Here is a 27,481-nt window from a genome sequence, read left to right on the forward strand (position 1 = left end):
TATTGAATTTCTCATAGTTTATGTGTTAATTTATTTATTTTTTTTAACATATTTTTCATTACCTGTCAAAAAGGCTCCCACCAATACCAAGGAGACATTATACCTTGACAATATAGCAGAGATACAGAGATCAAGTACACACAAAATGTGAGATGCTCTAAGTGTCTGTAAATATGCTGAAAAACAGTGAGAAATAGCTAAATGACCCCCAGATTTTTTCACCTAGAGTGATGCTTATGGGTTTTTACTGGGGAAAAAAATGGTAATTAGTATATTTTTCTTAAATATAAACATGACCTTATGGTTTGTGCACAAAACATCTACAAAAACTCCATTATCTCATTTCTACTCATGCAAATTATATTGTGTGCTACACATTACAACATGAAGTGACTAATATATACAGCTTTTTACTCCACCTCTCGGTAGTTGTCGCTGATTCGATCCAAACTGAGGGAATACAAGAGGTCTCTTCCTCCCACGAACAGTCGTTCTTGATACTCATCCAGCAGCATTATATGAAGACCAAGATATCCAAATGGGCTATGAAAGACTGAAGTCCTGTTTAAATCCCAGAGCTCTGAAATACAATCAGAGTGTGCGTGATAAATACCAAACAGCTTAGCTTTCATGGCTTCATTTTCATATCCTCCTAGGGAACTAGACAAGAAGTTGTGGGACATTAAAATGCTAATCATACAATCTTTGAGTAAGAAAAAGACACAAAACACCTGGGAACAATTTTCAAAATGAGCCAGCTCTCCAGGAGATTTGTATGTGAATCTTTACATCAAAATCTTTGTGCTCAATTTATTATGAGATAAGGATAGGGGAAAATAAGTTTTCTTCCTAACATTTTCTGAAAAGGAAAAAACACTGCTTAGGATATTAACTGCAAACAGGAAAAAATGAACGAACTGAGGAAAATGAAAAAAATACTGGAAATTTTCTCCTTGTATTTCCCTCAGGCATGTCAAACTGCAGTTTTTGGTGTATGCACAATGTTTTTCTGGTTTTGCCTTTTGAGGGGGAAAAGGGTTGCTTGTTTTAAGCCCAGCACTGTCTGCACTCACTTCACTGAAAATACTGCCTCTAAATTCAGTGAAAACAGTATGAATTCAGTAAAATTAATATTCCTATTTTTCCAAGTGATTGCTGACTTTATCAAGAAATATGCTGATCAGATAAGGGGAGCTGGGGCTTAGCTGCATATGATCCAGGCAAAAGTCACTTCGTCAGAGAAAAGGAAATTCATCCTGGGTAATGTTGCAGAAACTTGGAATCGGGCCTCAGGAAGGAAGAAAGAGGCAAGCACAGGGGTCTTTCTGCACTCTTGAGCAGATGGTGCAGAACACAGCCCAGCTTGTAGCAGGCCAGAGAGGCTGAAAACCATTTTGTTATCAGGAAGCCTTAAAAGAAGTCATTACAAAGACTACCTTAGGACTGCCCCTGGAACAGCGGAGCTGGGACTGGGGTAAAGAAGCTACGTCTATATTGTGGCAAATTGTTTAATTTTAAAGGAATAAAAATCACTCTTGGTAAAAGCAACTAAATTCCTTTTAGTGTATACTCACAGATGTCCCTAAACACAATTGTTCTGATTATTAGAACGTGGTCCAACAACTGATGCTGGGAGGCATGGGAGTGTCTCAGAACTAACAAATGGGCTCTCATGCCATTGCGGTGGAAGCTCATGTACCACACCAGCAGTTGTGTTCATTCATCCATGCTGCAGCCTGTAAGCCACGTAAAGGCTACAGTTGGTTTTCTGCAAGGGGACTGATCCTACATGTTAGACAAAGTCCTTGCAAAAGTCTATCACTATGGCATCCAGTTGGGATACCAAATATGCCATCCATATATGCTGTGATTTTCATAAAATGATGTATATCTTTAACCTGAGAATGCGGTCTCATAATTAAACCATCAAATATTAAACCATCAAAATTAATAATCGCTATTAAAAAAATTATCCTGTATTCCCTGAGAAAAGGGCATTCCAAACCAATAACATTGAAATTCTATATTTGAATTTGAATTTAACTTACCCAGAAAAGTTTTCCTCATGAAATACCTTACTTATATCTTAAAGTACATAGAAGAGAACAAATATTTTGAGCCAAGGCAAAAAAAATTAACTTTCAATGAGGATACCAATTTAATTCAACAAATTCCCACAATTTCTTTTTCTTTTAAATTATTATTTATATTGTGTGCATGATGGTAAGGTAATATAATAATAGGAGAAATATGTTTTATTCCGTTTGTTGACTAGGTTTGATTCAGGTGAAGCAACTGCTTTCTGAAAGCTGTTTCCTTAGATGATAAAATTTCTATCAAAGCAGTCATACTAGAAATTCAGCCTCACAACTGTCTTATTTCCTGAACTATCTTCAAAAAGAAACTATTGTATAGTAATTTTAATGTCTAGGCTTTCCATAAAATTTTTTAACATTAGAGGTCAGAACACTTTGTACCTGGGTGTGATTGCCCTCATTTAACAAATGGAAAATCTAAGTCACAGAGAGAAGCATCACGAGAGGAAAACGAGAGTCTTTTTTGTCTAAGCTTTGCATACTGACCAGTAGACATATATACATTTTTTGACAGTGATACACTCAGCAGAAAGCTGCATAGCAATGTAGAAATGGTGCTTTCAAAGTAGTTTTCTCTTGCCAAGCAAATCCAGCAGAGTGTTGTTTCAGAAGAACATTGCCTGTTTGTGATCAGATTAGAAACAGAATGAAAGCAGAACTAGAAATATTCTTCTATTCCTAAATAAAGCCACTTTTTATTTGCAAGAATATAAACCATCCAATATATTTTTTTTTGAGTCAGTCTTGGAGTTAGAAGAATTGCATTTTAAATTCTAGTTATATACAAGCCACAAAAGGATACTGTGGTAGCTTCCCCTGATTTATTTCCATGTTGTCCTGAAGGCAAATTTTTCATAAATGAGACAATATTTCTTTACATAGATCAGAGATATCACCCACATGTTCTCAATGAGAACACAAGGCACCATGAACAGTCCTCTGCCTGACCACAGAAACTGGTAACTGCTCTTGTAAGGCTCAGTCCTGCCAAGTACACCTGCAACTCTCATTGTCTTACATGAAAGTTGAGAATATTAAACACCTTTCAAGATCAAACTTGTAAAAAAGAGATATTTCTAGGAGTACCTCCAGCAAAGCTATATAGGCACGTTTTTGCTGAGAGTGTAGAGACAAGCACAGAAGTGAACCTGACATCTGGAAGGGCTGAAAACACCAAGCAGCGGGACCTGGGGAGCAGTTTTGTTACTGAAACACAAATGCGCTAGTATTACGTAGTTCCTTTGAAAGATACTGGGATTTTTGAACATTGTAAGATATCTGAGACATCAGGATAGTGTAGACAAATAGGATACAGCACCTTCTGAATGCCAGGATAATGGGTGGGATATCAATGAGTCTAAAATGGCACTAGATGCCTGTCATTTCTAGGCAACTGAATCTCACCATGATCCTACTTGATGTAAATGGACTCCTCAAGGTGTCAGGAGTTTTTCTCCTGGTCATGCCCATACCCTTAATTTGAAAAATTCAGTTTATCGATCATGCATAAACTTGAGCATAACCTAAAAAGAGGTTTTTCTTCTACCCCATACTAGGATTTAACAGCTACGTTTATGCTGAGCACATCTAGCATACTTACAAGATCAGGTGCAAATGCAATTTTCTTTCATAACCTGGTCAGAGAAAACATAGTGCTGCTTAAGGTTTATGAAATATTCTAGTGGCTAAATCAGTCACCTGAGAAATAGCAGACATGAGTTCAATTTCCTTTTCTAAATGGATTGAAACCCAGATCTTTCTACTTCCATAAAAAGGTATAATCACAAGCTATTAGCTATTAGATTGGTAGGGAAGGATGGATGCTTTCCCCATTTCCTGTCGAAGCTGTGCAACAAAATAGTCAAGCTCCAGGAAGACTGAACAAGCAGTAGCATAACTCTTATTTAATACATAAATTGCTTTTCTGGGAAAGAAGTTCTGGTTCTAGTGCTCAAAATACTCTATGCATTTTATATATAAATGCATAGACTATATAAAGTATAAACTGTTCTAGCACATGGAATAGAAACCCTTGGCTCCTCACTCACATAGGAATGGCTAAAGATTTCAGCTGAGTAAACGCCTTCCTTTCATGGAGTTTCTATAGATTTTTGTGACAATAAGCCCTTCCTTTATAAAGATCTTGTGTAAAGAAATAAAAAGCAAGAGAAAAAGAGGATGAATTGTTCAAGGAGAGTATATTGTTTGTGCTCAACACACAGGACAAAAGATCATTTCTACTCCCATCTTTAGATAAAAACAGAGCATCAAGTTGCCTCAGAGTACTGACCTCTAAATTTGAGAAAATGTTTTTCAGCTTTTGGACTTTGAACTTAGTTTTTAATCTAAAACTAAATCGTAACTAAAACTACACTGTTACTGTACAAACAATATTTTACTCAACAAAGAAAAGACTGCTTCAATATTTACATGCTCCTATATGGCACTTCACTTACCCGTGAAAGCCTTAAAGCAGATCTGGACATACAGACTACATTTCCTAAGAAAACAAATCTTATTTCTTGCTGTTTTTAATGCTGAGAACAAATCTGAAGGTTTGTTATCTGTGTGCTGAAGCTTGCTGGCAAATATTCAGACTGATCTTCCTCACCACGCTTTCTCTTGTAGCAAATCTACTTTGGTGAATATATTCATATTATATCCTCTTCAACAAGATGGATTCTGTTAGCAATTTGTCAAACAATGTTAATCATATTCATACGAGCTGATTTCTTGAATGTTAATTTTTTCTAACTTCTAAGACTGTGTTAAAACAGCCGTTTCTTCTGTTGAAAAAAAGTGGTCACCCTTTTATGATGTTATTTCAATATTGTCTTAAATATGAATGCCTAATGAAATATGCTTAGGACATTAAATGTAAAAACCTCATTGTTGCTCCACAGCAGCAAGAGTATAGTGAGCTCTCCTCTAGACCATGTTCTCAGAAATTAAGCATGTAATGAGTAAGATATAACTTTGAATCTTGAATGTAGACAATTATCACTGCAGATATTTTTTATCTTGGGGAGTGAAAGAGTTGCTGTTGCTCTGCTCTGGTTTTCATAGCATTACATCACCACAACTGCATGAGGCTATTGCTTTTGCCCTTTTTTGCCCTCATAAAAATCGTTGGTTCCCCTTTTAAATTCTACAGAAATATAGTCTCACCTCCCACACTACTTCATTCTGCAGAACATTCTTCCGGGAAAGATGTTTTCCAGATGCAGGGCACTGACAAATGAGTCTGGCACTTTGAACATGTTGAGTACGTACGGTGGATGTCTCAGTGCTGCCTTACAGGAAGAGGTAACAACTGGGGTTGCCTTCTGTCCCCATCAATAATGTAAAAGGCCACAGATATAAAGACTAGGTAATAGGAACACCTGCATGACAATTTGTGTTTCTAATTATCAGCAACTGTTAGTCCTGGAATATAAATGTTTATAAAAATTTGGTGAGCCTTATGTAATTTTAGTTAGTTCAGCTTTTTGCTATATAGCTGACATGATAACCAAAATCGATTACAAAGGACAAGAAAGGGACAGAAACAAAAAGGAGGAAAACCAAAAAGCAGTAACACCAAAAAGGAGGCATATGGGAGAGCCTGAAATATCTGTGACACAGTTTATGAACTACAGGTTAATAGCAACATCAGGCAACACAAGTATCCTTCAGTTTTAAACCACCAGTACATTTAGGCAGATTACTATTCAAGGATACTCTAAAGACTCATCAATCACAAGGACAAAAATATAATCTTACAAGTGGTTGGATCTTTCTGACAAGGTTAAGACCTGTAACTGACAATATTCCGTATAAAATTGGTAACAGGAGGCAGAAGTTTTCTTCCCTGGGAAAAATAATAGAGATAAAAACTCACTCTAAAAAAACTATGCTGCAGAATCACTTTCCTGTGCTCGCAGTCATCAGTCATCTATATTTCTGCAAAATTAATTATAGAGCCATGATAGTAATTGCCAAGTAGTGGAGGTACACGCTAACTCAGGTGAACCAGGAAGCAACTGAACCAGCTGAGCAATAGTGTAAATTGGCGAGAGATGACTGAAGTCACTGCTGCCTAGGTTTGCTAGGAAAATCTGAGCCAAGAACTTTAAAGGCAGAATTAATTGCAAAGAGCAAACTAACTAAAAAATCTTGGTGGTGGTAGTAATGCTGAAAGTTGCCACTATACTTTTAAAACACAGTTGTGACGACAATTTAGTATCCTATTTGGGGAACATGTATCAGTAGGAGACAAACTTAAAAGGCTGTGAGGGGAACCAAAATATGAACTGTCACTGCTTGAGGTTTTATCTGTGTTGCTGCCAGGCAGATGCCTCAGAAACTTGGCAGGGTAGGAGACAGAAAACAAAGTCTAGTAATGACAAGCAAAAACCCATTAGTCCATAACTACTCTCACATGATTCAACCTCTGCTCTTAACAGCAGGTGACTTTGGCTATCTAGCTATATTTGGAGAATGTAATTGGCTTCATGAAGCGAGCTGGTGCAGCAAAGTCCATGAATAATTTTGTTTGTTTGGTATTCTTCCTCCGAATGCATGGATCTAGCGATGAAGTTTAAATTATAGTGAAAGCTTCAAAGAACTTTCCCTGTGAGTTTGCTTAAATTACAGACACAAAAGTTTCTGAAATTAAAAGGTACGGTTTGAGGAGACAAGAATAATTGTAATCTGTGTGCAATACAAAACTCTTGTCTGTCTTTTTTCCTAAGAATATTGTAAAAACCTATAACTGGAACATGTAATAAATCATGGGGTATATTTTTGTTTCTTCTAATTCTACTCAGCTTATGGCAGAAAAATTACGTTAACACAACTAATCATGTTAGCTCATGTCCTAATCCTCGAAATTTCCATTTCAAATTATTGTATGTCACATATATAATGTGACATATATACAGTCTGTCACATCTAGCAAATATTTAGTTTTCCTTCCCTGCTGGCAAAATAACATACTCAGTTAGTACCACTATAATTGATCTGGTTTTAGTTACTAAACAACAGAAATATAACCATTACAAATCTACCAGGCCTTATAGTACCGATAGGTTACATGCTACTGAAAAAAACAAGGTGTATGCTTACACAGTATTTCATAATGTTTCTAGTTCTTGCTGGAAACTTCTACAGTTACTAAATTAAAAATAATCACACATAATCTTCATACAAGCTGGGTTTACTGCAATTTTATCATTCTTTTCTAGAAGTACATGCCAGTCCAATAAAAATTATCTGATATTCAATTTATGTTACTAATTCTTAAGAAATTCAATGCAGTGAATGGCCAATTTACAGACTCTATTAGAGAAAAACTTCTTCGTAAGTCAGCTGAAAGCATTTACAGTACTTGCTTAACAGTAGTGTATGTTGAAGTGCTATTTGTTTTCTGACAGCAATATATGTGATTCCACCAATTTCTGGATCTTATTGTTGATTTTCATTACAGCAGTAGTAAGCTACTACAGCTTCTCGTATAAGGCCGAATCTAGAATTTATCTGCCATGTTTCCCAGTTGAGTTCACTAAGTTTGAGCTAGGTAATCACACCAGCATAGATTAAACAGATGTGGAACAGTACATGAATAATAGTTTTACTCCCATATTTTTTCTGAACCTGAGAAACAGAGAATCAACTCAGAAAGAGAGGAAACCTTCATAATTCCATTTAAAATTTTATTTAAATGGTAATTCCTTCCATGCATTCTGAACACGTTTTTAATGAAAATACGTAATAATATTTCAGTGACCATTGATTTTCAAAGATTTAAAATTAAGTTTACTATATTGATTCTGTATCTATTTCCAGTTAGCTGGATATTGCTTACTGAGTGATAGATCATTTATTTTTTTTGATTCATTTCAGTGTTAGATAGCAAATTTTGGAGTGCATTCAAACAAATTTGCTACGGTCAAGTTGACATACTCTTTATACCAGGGACTCTAATAAAAAAAAAATTGTTAAACTTTCCAGTATGATTTTTCTCAGAAAAGGTATACACATCCCCAAAATGTTGTCTGACAATGCAGTTCAGAAATGTGGTTGTGACAGAAAATATTAAACCATATTAATTGATTGCGCAGAATGACATAATACCATTGCTGTTACAAGTCCCCGTCTCAGTCCCAAGTAGGGTGGATGTTTATTCATGCTAGCAATATTAAACCAGTATAATGTTGCTGTCTAAAACTCCCTAGTGACTTCAAACCCTTTTGATCCTTACCTCTTTAATAAAGCATTTTAAGTAGGTGATAATAAGTGATAGTGTTGTGGGTAATAAAAACATATAGTAATGTTATACTTTTTCTTTTAAATGTAGAGTGCATGATAACAAGATTCAGAAATGTGTTTGTCTATAAAAACGCTCCAGAAGAAATATAAATGGGAAAACTTTCATATGAAATTATTCCATTCTAAGGATGACATAAGCATCCATGAAATTGTCTTTGAAATTATCTATTTCATCCAATTTATTTCTACAGAAGTAACCATACAAAGAAATGTCCCCTTTAAATTATACTCACAAAATATGTTTTACATTATGTTTAATATCTTAATAGTGTTAACAAGTGAAAGAATCAATTTATAAAACTCTTGAGCTTTAGAAGATGCATATGGTTCAAATAATCACAGTTCTCTTCTGATGAAACACAGACAGTCCAGTCTCTTGAGGACTTGATTTATTAAGGTGTACCACTTACTACATGCTTATTACCACACCAATCTGTGAAGGGTAGAATTCTTCCTACAGAGAACTCCAGTGTTTTGACAGAAAGAGAATCTGGTGCTTTCATTTAAAATGAAGATGCCAAAAGTCAGGGTTTTATGCTATTCAAAATGACTGTTAAATTGAATTTCCTTTGAAAAAGATGGATAAAAATGAGCTATCCCATGTGACTTTCAGGGGCATATGCTCTTGGGCAGGATGGCATGTGATTGACAGTATATGTAAGGCTATCTGGAATCATCAACATGATAAAAAACAGAAGAAAGGAAAAAAGAGGTATTTTAAAGAAAGGTAAAGGCAGGGAAAATTGAGATGGTAATAACTAAAAAGGTAAAAGGAAACTTTCAAAGTATTTTTTTCTGCCAAATCAATTACTTACAGCAGATGCAGAGTTTGAGATAATATTCCATAGGTGAGTTTGGAAAGATTGGCTACACCTCATACACTGAAATAAACCCAAGTTCTACTGAGCACAGCAACTTTAAGCAGCAGTGAATGGATTTATGTAGAAATGAGTACATTTACCCCAAAGTCTGTTCTCTTTAATTGAGCAGAATAACTTCTTTGGAAAGATTTAATTCACAGAAATGAGACAAATATTCAGCTGCTAAACATCAGGGTCTTCAGAAGACCTACCTAATTTGAAGTATCTGGCACAAATATATCCATGATTTGATCCTGCTTTTCCTGACATGTACCAAATACTTTTGAATATTAATGAAAACATCAAAGGCCTGTTTGTTGGCTTTATTTTAATTATTTTTTATTATGAGATGGATTTTTATGAAAAAATTCAAGCTTTTGTATTCTAGGTGGGGTATGGCATATTCAGCTTTTGCTTTGTTCAAAGTCAGGTGTCTAGTTTAAGATATTTATCCAGCTGTCTTTTTTACCAGAACAAGAGAATGAGAGATTTCAAAATGGGGTTTGGAATTCCTTTGTAAAAGAATCTAAACTCATATAATCTAAAATTAATCATTTCTATAGTCCAAATTTTGAGGAATTCTACTAAGTTTTAGATACATAGTTAAGCGTATATGAATTCCACCCAAGATGCATTCTATATATAAGATCAAGTATCAGTGTTTGCAATTTTAAGAACTGCAATGAATACATATAAATAACTGTCTTTAAGAATCTTTGTTGTGTGTACTGTTTCTCCCCCAATATGCCTAATTATCTGTAAAATGCTGGTTAGGTTAAATGCCTTGGAACAAAGAAACAGAGAAAAGCTTTATTTGAATAACTTGGGACATATTTGAAACCTTTCAGATTCAATAATGCTTTGCAAATATTAGCAGTCAAAACCAGAAACATGCTTCTGCCGTTTGACTTTGAACCGGCAGAACTCAAAAGAGTTGATCTTAAGTAGTGTAACTGGAGAATAAAAGTCAATATTAGGCAGCTATTAGCGGCCACATAACTATTACGAATTGTATTATGAAGCATTGCATATTATCTGTAAACCTTCACAGATATGTGCACCCATCATGCCCCTCATTATTTTCTTTTCTATTCACTTGCTTCTGGCAGATTTTTCCAGGTAGGGGGAAAATCTTAGTGCTTGTTTAGAACTTTATTGTACACTTGACTTAAACATTATCTTTTCTCATGGTAAATTTGAGCATCCAACAGAGTCAGACCACAGATCCTACTGAATTTTAGATGTAATTTTTGTTTTTCAACCCTTCAGACACTTTTAGGAAAATACCCAGTGGTAATAAAAGTCAGAATGTAGAGAACTCTAAATATAGAGACAAGAAACAATGTCCCCATATTACAGATAACATCTCTATATCTTCATTTGACCTGATAGATAACCATAAAAAAAACCCAACCCTTCACACTTCAAAATCAAGCATTGTCCCAGTGTGAGTCTGTCCTGATTCATTTCGCATAGTATGTATAAACACCATACACTCACGGGGTGCTCCCCTGTTAGTTCTTTCTTCACTGCATCATCAGAAATTCACTGTCATCTTGATGCTTGGTTTAGCATTGGTGCTTAACCTTAGATATTTTGGGGTCTACCTGTCTTATAGCTGTCTTTAGAGTAGGTAGCATATGTGATAATTTCATTAATATCCTTAACTCTTCCAAGGGTTAATGATCTTTAGAGTTACTATGGAAATGAGGAGTTGATACAGTGGATTTGCTTTTGTGTACTAGAATGTTGTGCAGAAATAGATATCAATTGACGAATTAGATCATAGAATCACAGGATCATAGAATCAATCATAGAATCATAGAATGGTTTGGGTTGGAAAGGACCTACAGGGATCACCTAGTTCAAAGCCCCTGCCATGGACAGGGGCATCTTTCACTAGACTAGGTTGCTCAAACCTGACCTTGAGCGCTTCCAGTGATGGGGCAGCCACAACTTCTCTGAGCAACCTGTTCCCATGTCCAACCAGCCTCATCGTAAACAATTTCTTCTTTATAACTAATCTAAATCTACTCTCAGTTTAAAATAATAATCCCTTGTCATATCACTACAGTCTCTGGTAAAAAGTTTTCCTCCATCTTTCTTATAAGCCCCCTTTATATTTTGATAGGCCTCAATAAGGTATCCCTAGAGCCATTTCTCCTCAAAGCTGAACAACCACAACTCTCTCAGCCTTTCCCAGGGATCACCTAGTTCAAAGCCCCTGCCATGGACAGGGACATCTTTCACTAGACTAGGTTGCTCAAACCTGACCTTGAGCGCTTCCAGTGATGGGGCAGCCACAACTTCTCTGAGCAACCTGTTCCCATGTCCAACCAGCCTCATCGTAAACAATTTCTTCTTTATAACTAATCTAAATCTACTCTCAGTTTAAAATAATAATCCCTTGTCATATCACTACAGTCTCTGGTAAAAAGTTTTCCTCCATCTTTCTTATAAGCGCCCTTTATATTTTGATAGGCCTCAATAAGGTATCCCTAGAGCCATTTCTCCTCAAAGCTGAACAACCACAACTCTCTCAGCCTTTCCTCATAGGAGAGGTGTTCTACTCTCTTGTCATTTTTGTGGCCCTCCTGTGCTCTGATAGGTCGATGTCTTTCTTGTGCTGAGAACTCCAGTTCTGGATGCAGTGGGGTCTCACCAGAGTGGACTAGAGAGGGCAGAATCCCCCTCTCCCTCAACCTGCTTCTTGTTATGCAGCCCAGGGTACGGTTGGCTTTCTGGGCATGTCCAACCAGCCTCATCGTAAACAATTTCTTCTTTATAACTAATCTAAATCTACTCTCAGTTTAAAATAATAATCCCTTGTCATATCACTACAGTCTCTGGTAAAAAGTTTTCCTCCATCTTTCTTATAAGCGCCCTTTATATTTTGATAGGCCTCAATAAGGTATCCCTAGAGCCATTTCTCCTCAAAGCTGAACAACCACAACTCTCTCAGCCTTTCCTCATAGGAGAGGTGTTCTACTCTCTTGTCATTTTTGTGGCCCTCCTCTGCTCTGATAGGTCGATGTCTTTCTTGTGCTGAGAACTCCAGTTCTGGATGCAGTGGGGTCTCACCAGAGTGGACTAGAGAGGGCAGAATCCCCCTCTCCCTCAACCTGCTTCTTGTTATGCAGCCCAGGGTACGGTTGGCTTTCTGGGCTGCAAGCATACGTTGCCAGCTCATGTCCAACTTTTCATCCACTAGTATCCCAAAGTCCTTCTCTGCAGGGTTGCTGTCAATCCATTCATCCCCCAGTCTGGACTGATACTGAGGATTGCACCCACCCACGTGCAGGACCTTGCACTTGGCCGTCTTGAACTTCATGATTTTCACATGGGCCCACTCCCGCAGCCTGTCAAGGTTCTTCTGGATGACATCCCTTCCCTCATGTGTATCAGCTTCACCACTCAGCTTGGTGTCATCACAAAGTTGCTGAGGGTGCACTCAATCCCATTGCCTATGTTGTTGGTGAAGATATTAAATTGTGTTGTTCCCAGTATGGACCCTTGAGGGACACAACTCACTACTAGATTATGTACTGCCCAGAACTGCAAAAAAATGCAGCCCTGGACAACCTTTTACTCTAAGAATTTCCAATCTAACTGGAAAACACAGCTAAAAAAGAAAGCAAAATGGAAGAATTTCCATCATGGAGGTGGGAAAATATAAAAGTAATTTAACTTTTCACAAAATTCTCCAAGATTTAGATTTAGTTCTACATGATTTGCAACAATCATTCAAGAAGTTTGTATGTAACTGTTGGACACTTCATATTTTGAATGCAAGTATAATGGGTGATTCAGAAGACTACTGTCATGTGATGAGAGTTTGCCCTCGGAAAAAAATGAGCAGAACACAGACGGTATTAGAACTGGGAAGGAACATTTTTCTGGCATTGAATGAATTTTTAAAGGCATGTTTCCATGCCAAACTGGAATAAAATCTTCAAATACAGAACATTTTCAAAAATTGAAAAAGACTGTTATTTTCACATTGACGTGATGGAACTATTTTGATAATTTTACATATTTTATTTTGATTAAAGCAGTGTCATCTTTTTATTGTAAGTCAACTGACATTTCAAATTGAAATGTCTCATTTTAAAATATCTAAATATCTTCTTTTTTTTAATCCCAAAATATCAATCAATAAAAACATTCAGTTTCCATGATTTCATAATGTTTCATAATGAGGAAAAAAGAAATCCCCAAAACAAAATCAGAATCTGTATTGCCAGCAAAGTACTTCTACATACTTTCAAACACCTACTGCTATTCCTTCTATTAAAAATTTTAGTCTCTAATAAAATTTAATTACCTCTAAAACCGAAAAGGCTTTAGAAAAAAAGAGTATTTCATTATTTTAATCTTTATGGATTTTTCATAGCAGTGTGTAGAGACAGGAAGATGTAATGAAGAAAAGACATGTAGAAGGCAACTTCCAGAAACGTTTTATAGGATTACCAGAAAATTTCTAAATAGGGACTTTTGAGGTATGAAGATTACTTCCAAAATTAGTTTCAATATAAATATGAAAAAATTGAAGGTATTATATTAGAATTATATACCCCAAGTACAATATTACTGAATCTGGTTTTGTTTAGAATACAATAGAAACAGAGATTTATATTCTGGACATTATTTATGAGCATGGGACTATATGAGGTAGTGTTAATTTTGTAAGGCATGATGCATATTGCCCCAGTATTTCTACATCAGGATACTATGGAAAATATGTAAAAAACCCATCATGAGCTATATGAAATATCTTGTGACAGAATAATATATTTATCAAACTGTGACATATAAGTACACTCAGGAATGAACAGGTCCTAAACATATATTATTTAACTGAAAGCTATTTAATTGTTTATATTATATTTCATGAATACTTTAGAGGAAAATGTTACACTTAAGTGGTTCTGCCACTTACTATATAAGCTTAACTGAAGTTCAAGGGAATATTCTCTCTTTAAGAATTAAAGAATTTGAAGTATTTTATTCTATTCTGACCTTTGTAGGATATTATAAAATAGTGTTTGGACTTAGGACAGTGAGACAGCTTTCTTTATGAAAAAAAACAAAAAGAAGGAAAAGCATAGAAAATGCTCATTTGTGTAGATGTAAAAGCAAAATATCTAGTTTATTTATGCTAGCTTTATTCACAGAAATAAGTATGATCTATATAAACAGTTTCTGAGTTCAGCAGGCTCTCTTGCAGGGGAAAGTATTTCTCAGTCTAAGAGTTGCATAAACAACTCTTATGTACCAGTGGATGGATGGCACTGAGAGACCATATGGGCCATGGTGTGTGTTATATTTGTATCACAAGAAAACCAAACAAAAATGGTCTTCGTTGCATCTTTTGTAATCTCATACACTTGTTCAAGTTAAGCCTAAGATAAGTATTAAACATTCTTTCCCCTTTTTCCACTGTTGGAAGCAATGTAAAATAAAGTTGTTAAAACACAGCACAATTGTATATACTTGCCTTTGAAAGGAAAAAAGAAAAAAAAAAAAGAGGAAAAAACCCCCAGAAAATACTGCAAGGACAAGACAAGGAATTGTGTTAAGTCATTTAATAGTAAGGATATGAAAAATGTGACAGTCAGATCTATTAACTTCAGAATAATCTGCAGAGGCAAGCACCAGAACTGCCATTAGATGAGCCAATTAAAAAAAGATAGGAGGAAGCATTTGGCAATCAACTCTAGTAAATAGCCATGCACTACTTGGAAAAGGATTAGATATCTTTCAGGCTATTTCCTAATCTTCATTTTCCATGATATAATTTACACTAAAGATCAGAGTTTTCTATAATCACAGGATATTGATACCAGATCACTAGTTGGATGTGTCACCTTTCCAAGTGAAATACTTCTATGTAACAGTAAGATAAAAAAAGAATATTTGCATCCTTCTCCTTGGGAGTACAGGCATCAGAATAATATTCTGTGATCCACAGAACGCATGTTTATGTGCATGTGTATATGTAAGTTTAGATGTATGTATAAAATATTATTTCACACAAAGGTCTCATTTTATAAGCAAGGCTGCTTGTCATCTCAAACTATGCTATTGAAAGAGGTATCAAAAATTAATAATAAATGTACAAATATGATACCTGTAATGAGGATCTATATTTTCAAAGCATTATGGATCAAAAGTAATTTTCATAAAACTAAGCAACAGTCAATCTATTGCATTTTTTTACTTTTGCAACTTATTTCTTTTTTTTTCCCTTTGAAGGTAATCTCAGTGATGCTATCACAGAAAGTAAAGATCATTTCCAAAAATTTTCACAGAGCTAATTTATATTTACAAGCTTTCTATGGAAGTCTAGCATGCTGCTACTATTAATGCCATTTAGCAATAACTATTTTCTCTGTGGCTACCAGTTCCATTATCTGAATAATCTTCAAAAAATGTTAAATAGCTATTGAAAGCAATTACTTTTTCTTCCCTATAGGGAAGAAGTTTAGCATTTTGGTAATTCATAGCTCAGCTGGTCAGTGTCTCTGTATCAATTATTAAATTATTTCATAACCTAATTTTTTGGAATTTGAACTGCTTTCTTTCTTGCTCTTTTTTAGAAGGGCTAAAGATCAGAAAGCAGGTCTTTTAGAAGGATTTGTTTTCACTGCGTATCTGTTGGTGGTTCACTGTGAGGAGTTACGTGTGCTGTTATATTAAGGCAGCAATATAGATGCTGCCTGTATTGAAATGGAGAAGCCATGGTGTTCGTGTAGGTGTCTTGACATTGTCAAGACATGTATGGCTTCCACTATGTCCAGCTGCCACTGTTCTTGCATTTATATCAAAAATATAAGCATCAGCGCTTTAACACAGGTTGCATCTCTTGAAATGCCATCCTCTGTTTCAAATAAGTTGTACTAAAGACATCTAAGGAATCCCTTCATGTTAAATATTTACCCTACCTCCTTTTTACATTCTTATGTCAGAGAGCTTTAAATGAAAAAAACAAGTAGAGCAAGGTTCCAGAATATTACTGTAAACATTCAGAAGTTTCACTACACAAGAGTTCTAGGAAATTTGGATTCATTTATGCTTAATCACCTTCATATGTCTTACAATACCACCCAATTTGGGCTTTCAGTCACAGAACTCAACACAGTTGCAGACAGTAAATTTCACATCAAGCTACCAACTCTGTGCAGGTAGTGGCATTTTTTTCTTGAGTTCCAATGAGTGTTTTGGTGGAAAAACAGGAATAGAAATATATGTGGTTAGAGCATAGCGTAGCAAATCCTGAAATTGATGGATTCAGCACAGGTAGAGATTCAATTTCAAATGTGCAATTCAGCCTTAGTGCCTCCAGGCAAAAGACCATAGCAGCCAAAGAAGATGGCATGAACATTGTGCAAAAGATAGTTTTATATATTGCAAGTAGTTTTGCACTGCTGAAGCAGATTCAGAGGGCCAGTCATGTAGGGGTGAAGCTCATTTTTGTTAGCCTATTTCTACTGGTGTAAATGAAGTTTCACTTATTTACTTATTTATACCGGTGTAGAATCTGGCCCTAGGTTCACTGCATTTCTGTTTCTGATTTATTTATACAGTCTACTGATCTAAACTTCAGAAAGAACTTCCCAGTGTTAGGAACAAGTAGATATGATGCCTACTATTAAATTCCAAAATAATTCTGATTTACCAAACTATTTTAATATAAAACAAAAAATGCGTACCCAAACCTACCAGTAATATTTGCAGCCCTTTCTTTTCTGACTGCAGTGATCTCTAATGGTATTGAACTAACAGTATAATTTTCAGTTCAGATGGTACAGATTCATGTGTTTAGGCTAAAGACTGTAGGTTCAGTCTCCACAGTATTTGGCCTCTCCTTACACAGTAATCATGTGTAATAAGTGTCAGAAGCCTTCAAAACGTATTAACACAGGTGGACCTTTGGTGCTCATTTGTAGCTCTGCTGAATAAGTACGCTTCAGGCTGTTTGTATAGGTCCAGTAGCAAGGTTAGAACTGGGGAGTGATAAGGTTACCTAAACCATAGCACAACTAAAGAAAGTCAAGCCATCCAAAAAAATCAAGGTTGATTTCTACATGTCACATTTAAAAACTAAATATATACATTGACCGAGGAATGCATTTGAAACAGCAAAGTCTGGTAGGAAAGAATGTTTTAAGAGTGCTACTATAGCAGAGATATTTCTACTGGGAATAAATAAACTGCTGAAAGTGCCTCATTTTTTAATGCCCCACAGATGTAAACTGTACTTGATTCTATTGTCTGTAATTTAATTTAATGCTTGGAATGTTGCTGTAATATATAGTAACTGATATGCCCTTTGATTGAGAAACAGCCAGACCTGCACTGTCGAGCCTTCTTACTGCTAATAAAAGATTAGGTTTAACATGAATTGCTATTATTCAATCTTTATTAGAAATGACATACAGAACTAAGAGAAAGACATGTCTTTATGTCTTTTCTTATTAATTGGAAAGCTTTTCACCTACAGATGTATGGGATTTTTCTTTGTGTTTTTAATTGTGAACAATATCTTGCATATTTAAATAATGGTTCCGCAGAAGCATTAGTTGAATAGCACCATCAGCAGTACTGTGAAATTATTTTTCTGTAATAATAGAATTGTTTTTTACCTATCCTTATCTTCACTCCTGTTAAATACCTTTAATTCCTGGGGAACCAGGCATTTTGCATTCAGTACAAGAAAGACACAAAAGAGTGCAGTAATACTCAAAAATACTTTTAACTTTGAAGTATTTCTAGTCAGAAAATTAGCTAAAATATTTATATTAATGTTGTGACACACTCCATTGTGACTCATGATGTAAAAGAATTGTAATTTTATAATAATAACCATGTTATTTCAATACATTTATAGTACATATGGTATAGAAAAATAATATACTTTGAGGTGCGATACTTGGCTTTCTTTTCAAATCAGAATATTTCTGTTGTTTTGCAACTGTTCTTTAAACAACTATCCAGATACAGGATATCTATACTTCCATTTTCAGAACAGGTTACTAGAATATGTATTATGCAAAAATTCCTCAATTAAACACAAAATTGTTTGGTTTTTTTCTTAACTGGTTATATCTCTCATTTTTCTGTAACCAGAGTCTAGTGACAGTCTGTTAAGTGACATGAAGGCTGTCCAGTGTTCTCCATAAAACTAGACCTTCCTAACTTTATGAACTTTATGTAAGGAGAGTCTCATGGATGTTGTACTCACATAGACTATAATTGGCAACACAGGCATAATATATTGCTTACACGTAATTTGTAACCCGGTTTACAACATTGTCAGCTTCTGTCATTTTAATGTGACAGGTGCAGCAATGGCTTTTCCGAAAGACCTTAGAACTGGAGTGTTCAGTGTAAGTGAGAGGCGAATGTTTTTAAACTGCAAGTTTCTTTTCTGATTACAGAGAAGATGCTGAACACATGACAGAACCATGAAGACCTTGAAACCAAAACATTTGAAAAATAAACAATCCAATTTCATTTCATTTCAGTTCCATTTTCAAAATACTTTTGTCAATGTTTCTGATTTTTAAGCTGAGTCCATGATTTGATTCAGGTTGAGCAGTGCTTGGTGACACAGTATATTAGCTTTTGTTCCTTTCATTAATTAATTTTAACTTAACGAACTGACGTTCCAAAATTATGACTAGTTATGTGCAAAGTTTGTTTCTGACAGAAAGAAAACTCACACAGAAGAGGCTGGAGACATCTATAAGCTTGTTGATGACTCGCAAACCTCAATCTAAAAGAATTTTTGAACTGTTGAAAGAAAGCACATTTTTTGGTTGTTTCCACCATTGGCAACAAGTGTGAAAACTGAGATTTTTTTTTTTTTTTTTTATATCTCACTTTTTTATATGGTGTGAACAATGACCAGATCTATACACATCACATACTTTTTAGCATGAATTAGCTAATAGGAAATCTTGTCAAGATCAAGGTTTTATATCAGTTAATGTGGTTTAACAAGGAAACATGCTGGTACCAGAGAGCATATTTATTTACTCGTGCATACAAATCAATAGAAATGGAATACTAATCCTTCATTAACATTATAAAATAATCTACTTCCTTCTTCTGAAGAATTGGAGGTTGATGAAGGCTGAATCACCTTCTGCTAAGGATACCTTCTGAATATAAATATTTGCATTCCTTGGAGGATATTCTTCTCCAAGGGAGGTAGGAGCACTTAACTTTGGCTTCATGCCTAACTACACACCTTTAATGTGACTATCTCAAAAGCCTTGTACACTGTATTGTACCTAGAGGTTAAGTGTAGAAAGTTAAGGGGAGACCAATTTCACTTAAAAATACAGTAATGGCATTAAAATATGCACTGCTGTATCTTCAGTAAGGTCTCCTTCTGTTACTCTCAATAGGAGCTTATTAGAGTTTTCTTAATTGTGTGTGCACAGGGAATGATATAGTTAATGGTGTGGACAGAGGCACCTGAACTGCATTTCAGAGTAGGAAAAAACCTCAACATTTTAAAACTGATCTTCATGTGTTGGCACTTCAGTCTATACTTGGGTGGGGTGGCAGGTTTTACTTTCAGAACTGCTGAGAATCTGAACATCAACTGCTGTTGACCTCTCTGAGGAAAAAGCATGAAAAAAGGAGACAGATTTGGTAATAGTTATTAAAGATGTATTAAGTAGCACCAGCAGCTGCCCAGAAAATCAGTGAATTACATGACAACAATTGGGTCGCTGTGCTAGATAATTACACAGGTCTACACAACGCTCAGCACATAAGAATCTGCCATTTAGACTTGGTGAACTAACAAATTCTGAAAGTATTCCAGCTTCTTTAAAAGAGTACCCTGAAACTGGAAGCTGATCTGTGGTTGGCAGGTTGCTTGCCAGGTATTTTACTAACCTGCAAGTTCAAAAGAAATGAGTCTCTCGGCTTCAAGGCAGGGAGAGGGAAGTTGTCTTTGAAAAAGCAAGGGGTATAAGGCAAGAAAAAGATGATTGAGACTAAAACTTTTCATGTCTTGAAAAGAACATGCACAGACTACTGGGAAAGCATCTACTATTAGTGCTGTGAGCAATAATTATTACTACTAACAAGCATCCTCACTTGCAGATATGATGGCACATGTTTTAAGACACCGATTCAGTGGCAGATTTTTAATGAGCTCACTTCATAGTTACAAATACTGTTCCCACAGTACAAATACTGTTGCAAATACTTCCCCACAACACAGAAGTGTTTAATGTCTTCCCTTATGAAACTTAAAACTAACAGCTAATTTGCTTACAGTTTCTGTAATGATCTCTTCCCCTCTGAACTAGTTAGTGAGCCACACATTAATTTCCTCCGTTCATTTTTATAACATATTTTGTAAAATTCTCATCCTTTTTTCTTTCATTATAGGGCTGTGTCCCACTGCACACCATGCAGCAGCTTCTCTTTGTTCTTTGTGTGTGCCAGCACCAGAGACAGTTGCATGCAGAGACAGTATGCATGCAAAGAGCGTAACTTTCAATGCTGTTGCTGATGCACCTGGAATAGGAGCATAGTCCAAGGTTAAAAGCTTCAGAGCTGATCACAGACCTTTACTGGATTTTTGCCTCTTCTGCACTTCTCTGTGAGCACTTTCCTTCTGTGGGATTATCCACAAATAGAATGAAGTAAAATTATGGTTTAAAGATGATTATTTGGCTTTTGCATAAGTGGATGTTCTCACTTATTGTAGTTTAACCCACTTCTTTTCACTCACTTCCAGGCATATACTCAAGCCATATAATCTGTCACCGAACAGTGAAGTTGTTTGTCAAACACAAGTGTAGGATTCCAGCACCACTGATGCTTTTTTTGGTTTGTTTTGTTTTGTTTTTCCTTGAATGAACACCATTAGTGCATGAGTGTCAACTCAAATTCAAATTATTTTTATTACTTGTGAAATGGAAAATAGACTAGCAATGGCTTTTTCAGTTCAAATACTTTGTTAACATTAAATTCCATAGAAGCTGTAGAACAAAAAATAGTTTTGCCAAGAGAGATGAAAACGGAGTGTGTGTTGGAGAAACCAAATATTACGGCAGCAAGAATGTTTAGTGGAAACACTCCCTGGAAAGCCAAGGCTTTCTGGTGGGTAAGTGGTGACTAATTCAGGGGATGATTAATTCCCTTTTGTATATAAATGCTATAAGAAAAATCCTCATAAATGAAGCAACTAGCTACAAATGTCAAGTATGACATACTATGAATGCACAGATTAATCAAACTAAGCTATATCCTATTCATCATATATCTCAAAATGGCATGAAAAGAGCTTTACTTTATACCTTTTTACGCACTGTTGATGGACTTCATGCATTTTGCGAAGTAACTGAAATGTCAGCTTGACAAATGTTTTCATGGGATCAAAAAGCTCAAAATGGTGATATTTTTCTGTTGCATGCTAATGAATGCAGGAAACTATAGTATGATAAATTACAGTGCCTGGAATCAAGGATGATTTTGATCATCTTGGCAAAAAAAATTATATGTTATTTAACAAAAAATTATGGAGGAAAGTCACTCTGAATCATGTTTTCTCTATTCTGTATTCAATTCAATTACGAAATGTAAATGAACAAAAGATAGTTTTCAGAGATTGAAGTAAAATTCATTTGTACAAAAAAGTGAACATAGTGAGCAACTCTGTGTTAGCAGTCTCCTTATAGAAGAAAACTAATGAATTATAGTCACTACTTGTTGGCATTATCTAAATTGTATTTAGCCACTCTTTTTCTCAAATAAGATAACAAATAATATCAATAACAAAGAGCTATAGCTGATGCAATTACAACACAATCCGTACAGCTCTGAAACTACAGTCACCTCTTCTGTTTGAGGAGTATTAATGCTGTAATAGGCCCTGCTAATGTGAAAGGGTATGGTCTCTTTGGCTGCATTAGTATTACTAAATAAAATCATTTTATGGCTCAGAGGCCACATGGCATGCATCCATAAAGCTAAACTGTTCCACTGCCTTCATCTCCAAGCAACATAACATCATCCAACCCCCTTATGTAGAATGGTCCTTGTTGTACTGTCTCCTGAACCTTGCCCAAATATTATTTTGGAAGAGTGCTAGTTTTCACAGTTGCCAAGAAGAACATAAAAAATTTAAATACTAGGGATAATCACAGGTCAGTGCTTCAGTGGGTTCTTGTGCTCTGGATTTGCTTTTTAATATTATATGTAATCTTTGCTAAAATTATCGCTTCCAGGTTCATTTTAATTTGGATAATTTCCTATTTTTTTGCATGTCTATTCTATTCCAGAATAGAATTATTATTATTTATCTGATATATTACAACAGAGGTAAGAGACCTAAGTGAGAAGGGTTGGTGTTGTCCTGAGCATCTCATATGTGCACAATAAAAGTTCTTTGCCTTTGAGTTTGAAGAAATAGCAGGGAAATATTCACTTGCTGCATCATAGCCAAGGGGCAATACTGAGCACAGGTACTGTTACTGCAGTAATGTTAACAAGCAGTGGTAACTTCCGTTACCATCAACAGCTTAAGAAAAGTATATCTGTAATCTGTTAATAAAAATCTAGTTAGAAGCTGCTTTGACATACTTAGGCTGATCACATAGCTCAATGATAATAGTCTTGTTTCATGCTGGAAGCACTTGAGTATGGAATGCAAAATTAAGACATTTCTCCTATTTGATTTAATTCACATCTCATTCTGAGGGCATGTGCAGCCCCCAAGAAATCTCTATCATGGGAAAGATTTCAAAGAGCTAACAAAACAGGTAGTTCACGATGACTATATATGGTATAATTGCTTCAAATTATGGAAATTGTAATTACATTGAAGACAGTGAAATAATATACATCACTTTTACCCAGCATGGTCCTCATCAGATAAACATATGTTCTACAGTAGGTATATATTCCATGAAGCATATGATATTGTGCATAGGCACGAACTCTCTGGTTCCGAGGGAAAACAGTACAGTTGCATGAAAAATATGTTATTTTTAGTAAGTAACTTAGCAACTGTGACTTATTCTGAGCCAAGAACAGAATTTAAAGGTTGTAGTCAGAATTTTCCTTCAACAGTTTTTCCGTCTGTCATCATTGCCCCCCACATCCAGAACTGTTCAGGTTTTGTACTGATTTGGGGATTCCTGCTTAGAGCAGAGCTTCAGATACACTACTCAGCATATTGAAAGGATGTGGGTTTTGGGCAGGGGAGGGAAACATACTATGTGTCCTTAAGGAATAATCTACAAATGATTGCTGTTACTATGAATATATTATTTAGAATTTCAAGCTTTTCCCTTTTTTGTGTATATTAACATAATCTATATTATAAACTAGAATACTATAACGCTGCCAACATCTTACTCAACTAAAGCATGAAAGAGTTTCATTTTCATATGTCTCTGCTAACCTTTGCCTTCTCAATTCAACTATGTGATAAATCACCATCGTATTTGCAAAACCCAACTTTTCTCATTTAAGAAATGAATAATAAGCTTAAGTGTGCTACGGGATCAACTTTGCCATGCCAATCTATCCTCACTCAGTTTTTGCTGTAGGCATAGTGCTGCATTTTCCACTCTATAATGCAGACATGCTGAATTGCATAATCCAAAATTAAACAATCTGAACTACAAAACCACATCAAAGTAACACAAAGGAGTTAATTAGCCCCACAAGAGGATTAGAGGTCTGTTTTTCACTGCCTCAAGTCCATTTAGCTAATTGTTTGGAAATATTTTTCTGATACTAAAAAGAAAATGCAAGATTACTTTTAAGTTAAATCATTTGTTTATCTTGACCAGTATTTTTCTGCTGACCCTGCAAAAATCTGGTGCTTCAGGAACTATGAATAATTCTGATACTGTCCAGGTGACATAGTGCATGTGTTGCCCCAGAGTCTTCTGGTTTATAATACACAACTAGAAGCATGAAAATGGATTGCTATTACCATTCATGAAAAAGTACTAATGTCAATAGCATTAATAGGTCATAGCTAATTCTATTAATATACTCAGTTGTGTAAGTAAAATGTTCAGTCCTGAAGGTTGCTGAAAGCACATAATCCTTTCAGTGTGCTTCCACCTTATCATGGGGTATAATTTTAATCAATACTGTATATTCATCTTCATATTCACATACCTAAAGTATTTGAGAATACAAAATCTTTCCCAACTATGTCTTAAGTTTTACATTTAATTATGTCCTTGATAACTAGATCACATTTAAATACATTCAGATAAAATTAGGACAAATAAAAAGCCACAGTGATTAACCTTCAGTAAGAAGAAAATGACACTATTAATCTGGGCTAAATACCAGCTCCGAGATATTATTTTCTTCAATAGTTTTAAATATCGATAAAATGCAAATATTCCCACAGCCTACGAAAGTCTTCAAAGTACCCATACACATTAGGCAACCAAGTCCCATTATTTCCAATCTGGCTAAGTTGAAAAATCACGAAGGGGAAAAAAAAATAATACTGATCTAAGGTTGCTATACATATTCCTGTTCTTTACACTGACATTTCCTCTTGAGAATGCATTCATGAAATTCTTTAAAGCAGAAGAGAAATTGTAATTATTTAAGAAAGTGTATATTATGACACTTAAAATTTACTACACTTAAACCCAGGTAAATTATACAAAGAAGTCTCTCTAGAGGCCAAAAACACAAAACACAAAGCCATAGAGGACAGGAGAGAAAAAAAAAAAAGAGAGAGAAAGAAAATGAGAGAAAATAGAGAATCTATCTCATCTGCTGCTCATTAGTCTCACAGACTACATAAACATATAAATGGACTCCCTACTGTTTCTACCTAACCATTGTTTGCACAGAAATGTTCTATCAGCATAAATGTAGCTGTATTCCATTCTGGTCACATTTTAGTGGCAAGTTCATTCTGTTTCATTTATAAGACCTGCTGATATCACATGGAAAATTCTGAAAAAAGTCTATTTAGGGAGAACACTGTTGTAGTCGAATATATTTACTGTGTCACTTTTCTTCTTGCCTTATTTCTCGACACATTTGTATAAAAATAGTTTCTTTGTTCCCCAGAATTAATTTTCTTACACTGCTTATGGTTTTTAGCTGAGGCCATATTTCTAAATTTACAGTTTTTCAGCTGCTTACTACAGCCTTGCTACTATGCAACTCAAACGCATGAGCTCTAATGAGTGGGAAATCATCTATGTGGAAGGAAAGGAAAGGACACTGCACCGTGCACTTGTACTGTGCTCCACAAGCCCTGGGCATCATCAACCTGAGACTTCTTTCAGATGATGCTACTTGAGCTTTTTTTCCTGAGCAGAAGTCAGTAACTAACGAAGCTTGTCTTACAGCTTGGTATGGGAAGTAGTGCTCAGCATCCTCACTGGTGTTGGGCTGGCATCTGTTAGCAGTCTTACCCACGCCTTGTATAATAGTATTTTCCAATTCTATTGGAAATACTTTGCTCAATAGATTTTAGGAACCCTTTTTTCTTTTCATGGCCAGTTCCACTGTCTAGCTAGTAATCCCTCTGGGATAAGCCCTTAGACTTCTGTTTTCTTCTTCCCTGTGGGTCCCAAAAATCTTGGCTGTGGCTTTTAAGAGAGTCATTTGTTATGGGCCTTAGTGTTCACCACCAAGCATTCAGTACTATTAAAATTTCATTCCATTTATTTTAGTCTAACACTTTTTTTTTTTCTTAAGGTCATCTATTTTGTGCATTATGTGCTAATTTCATTAGCATGCTGCTTGTTTTTCTGCCAAGCCCATAAATGAGTCTATTAAATAAGATGCATTCCATGAATAAACCTCGGGAATTCCAGAAAAAAAAAAAAAGCCCTTCTTCAAACCCAGTTTCTCTCCTTCCTTTATTTATTTTGTAAGGTCTGTGCTAATACCTGTCCAACCCTAACCCTTTAGCTGACTAATAGCATCTCATAGCACTCTATTAAATATTTTACTGAAGTCTAGACACATTTGCTCTACTACATTTCATCTGTCTGAAGAAATGAATCATATATCAAATAACAATAAATTCGTACAAGTAAGTGCATTTATCTTTAATGAAGCTGTCTTCAGTGTCATCTTGCTGTTGATTTAATTCCATGTTTTAAGGACTGGGGTTTTTTTGCTTTTAGTTGAAAAGATACTCCACCTAAATTTAGCAAAACAGAATGTAGGCATCTAGTGTAGAGTAGCCTTTTAAGTTCTGAATAATCAGTAGGAAAACATATACACATAGACATAGTTGGAATTAAATGAGATACCTATTTTCTCTTTTGAATGGACAGGGAGCCATACTTTTAGACAGCTGGATAAGCCTATAGTTTGAATTGAAGATGACTGTGTTTTCTCACTTGAGATTAACAAATTCCTTATGATTTTTATTCCCTAAATCAATAGAGATACTTCCTTTTTATAAATCGGTTGTTATTAATAGCCTTTCATTCCCATATTTGATATTACTACCCTTAGCGAAAGCAAATATTCATTTAGCTTTGGGTTATACTTAGACCACCTTTGTTTGGCCCAATCCTTATTGAACAGTGATCTAATTACCTTCTCCTTTATGTTCTTTCTGTCAGACACCTAAAGAAGATGTTGCAGGTGCAGCCACTGTGAAGGCTAAGCTTCCTTGATGTTTTAAAAAATATGCACGATATAAGTGTATCGAATATGGCATCAGGAAATAAAAAAGAAAAAACAGATCTTATTCTGCTTTGATGGAGACAGACTAGGCATATCAGAGAAAAAAACTCCTACTGACTTTAATGGCCATGACTTAATGGATCCTAAGAAAAAAAACATTGATGCAGCCAGCAGACATATATTCTACCTTTTTGCTCAAAGCGTGTCTGGGAAAGCATGTCTTCCAGTTCTAGCCTCCCATTGGGCACAACGGAAGTACTTGACTAAGAACAGTAGCTGAACTGACAGCTTTTTCATTTCGTAGGCTTTTGCTGCTGCATTTTAACATGCCTGCTACAGATATTTTTTTTCCGAAAGCCAGTTGAGGGTGCCAATTCTAAGGATACTACTCTGAAAATAACAGAAAAAAAATCCGCTTCTGTACGTATAAACATAACTATATCCTTATGTCAATGTTATTTTTTGTGCTTTTCGATGTCAAATTGGACAGCAGCGACACAAAGCCCGTAATATGAAGTAAAATGAATTCCAGATGGATTGCCTCAG

The 27,481-nt window shown here is 35.4% G+C and overlaps 1 protein-coding gene across 1 annotated transcript in view; it reads right to left on the reverse strand.

The window, feature by feature from the left end:
- The window catches only part of SEMA3E (sema domain, immunoglobulin domain (Ig), short basic domain, secreted, (semaphorin) 3E), a 146,245-nt gene that overhangs the window by 68,246 nt on the left and 50,518 nt on the right, over nt 1–27,481 (reverse strand). The window contains exon 2 of the mRNA XM_014964315.1: nt 420–580. Coding sequence (XP_014819801.1) covers nt 420–580 — 161 coding nt within the window. The remainder of the gene's footprint in view (nt 1–419; nt 581–27,481) is intronic.

The sequence above is a fragment of the Calidris pugnax genome, unplaced genomic scaffold (assembly GCF_001431845.1).
Source record: "Calidris pugnax isolate Ruff unplaced genomic scaffold, ASM143184v1 scaffold44, whole genome shotgun sequence".
NCBI classification, from domain to species: domain Eukaryota; kingdom Metazoa; phylum Chordata; class Aves; order Charadriiformes; family Scolopacidae; genus Calidris; species Calidris pugnax.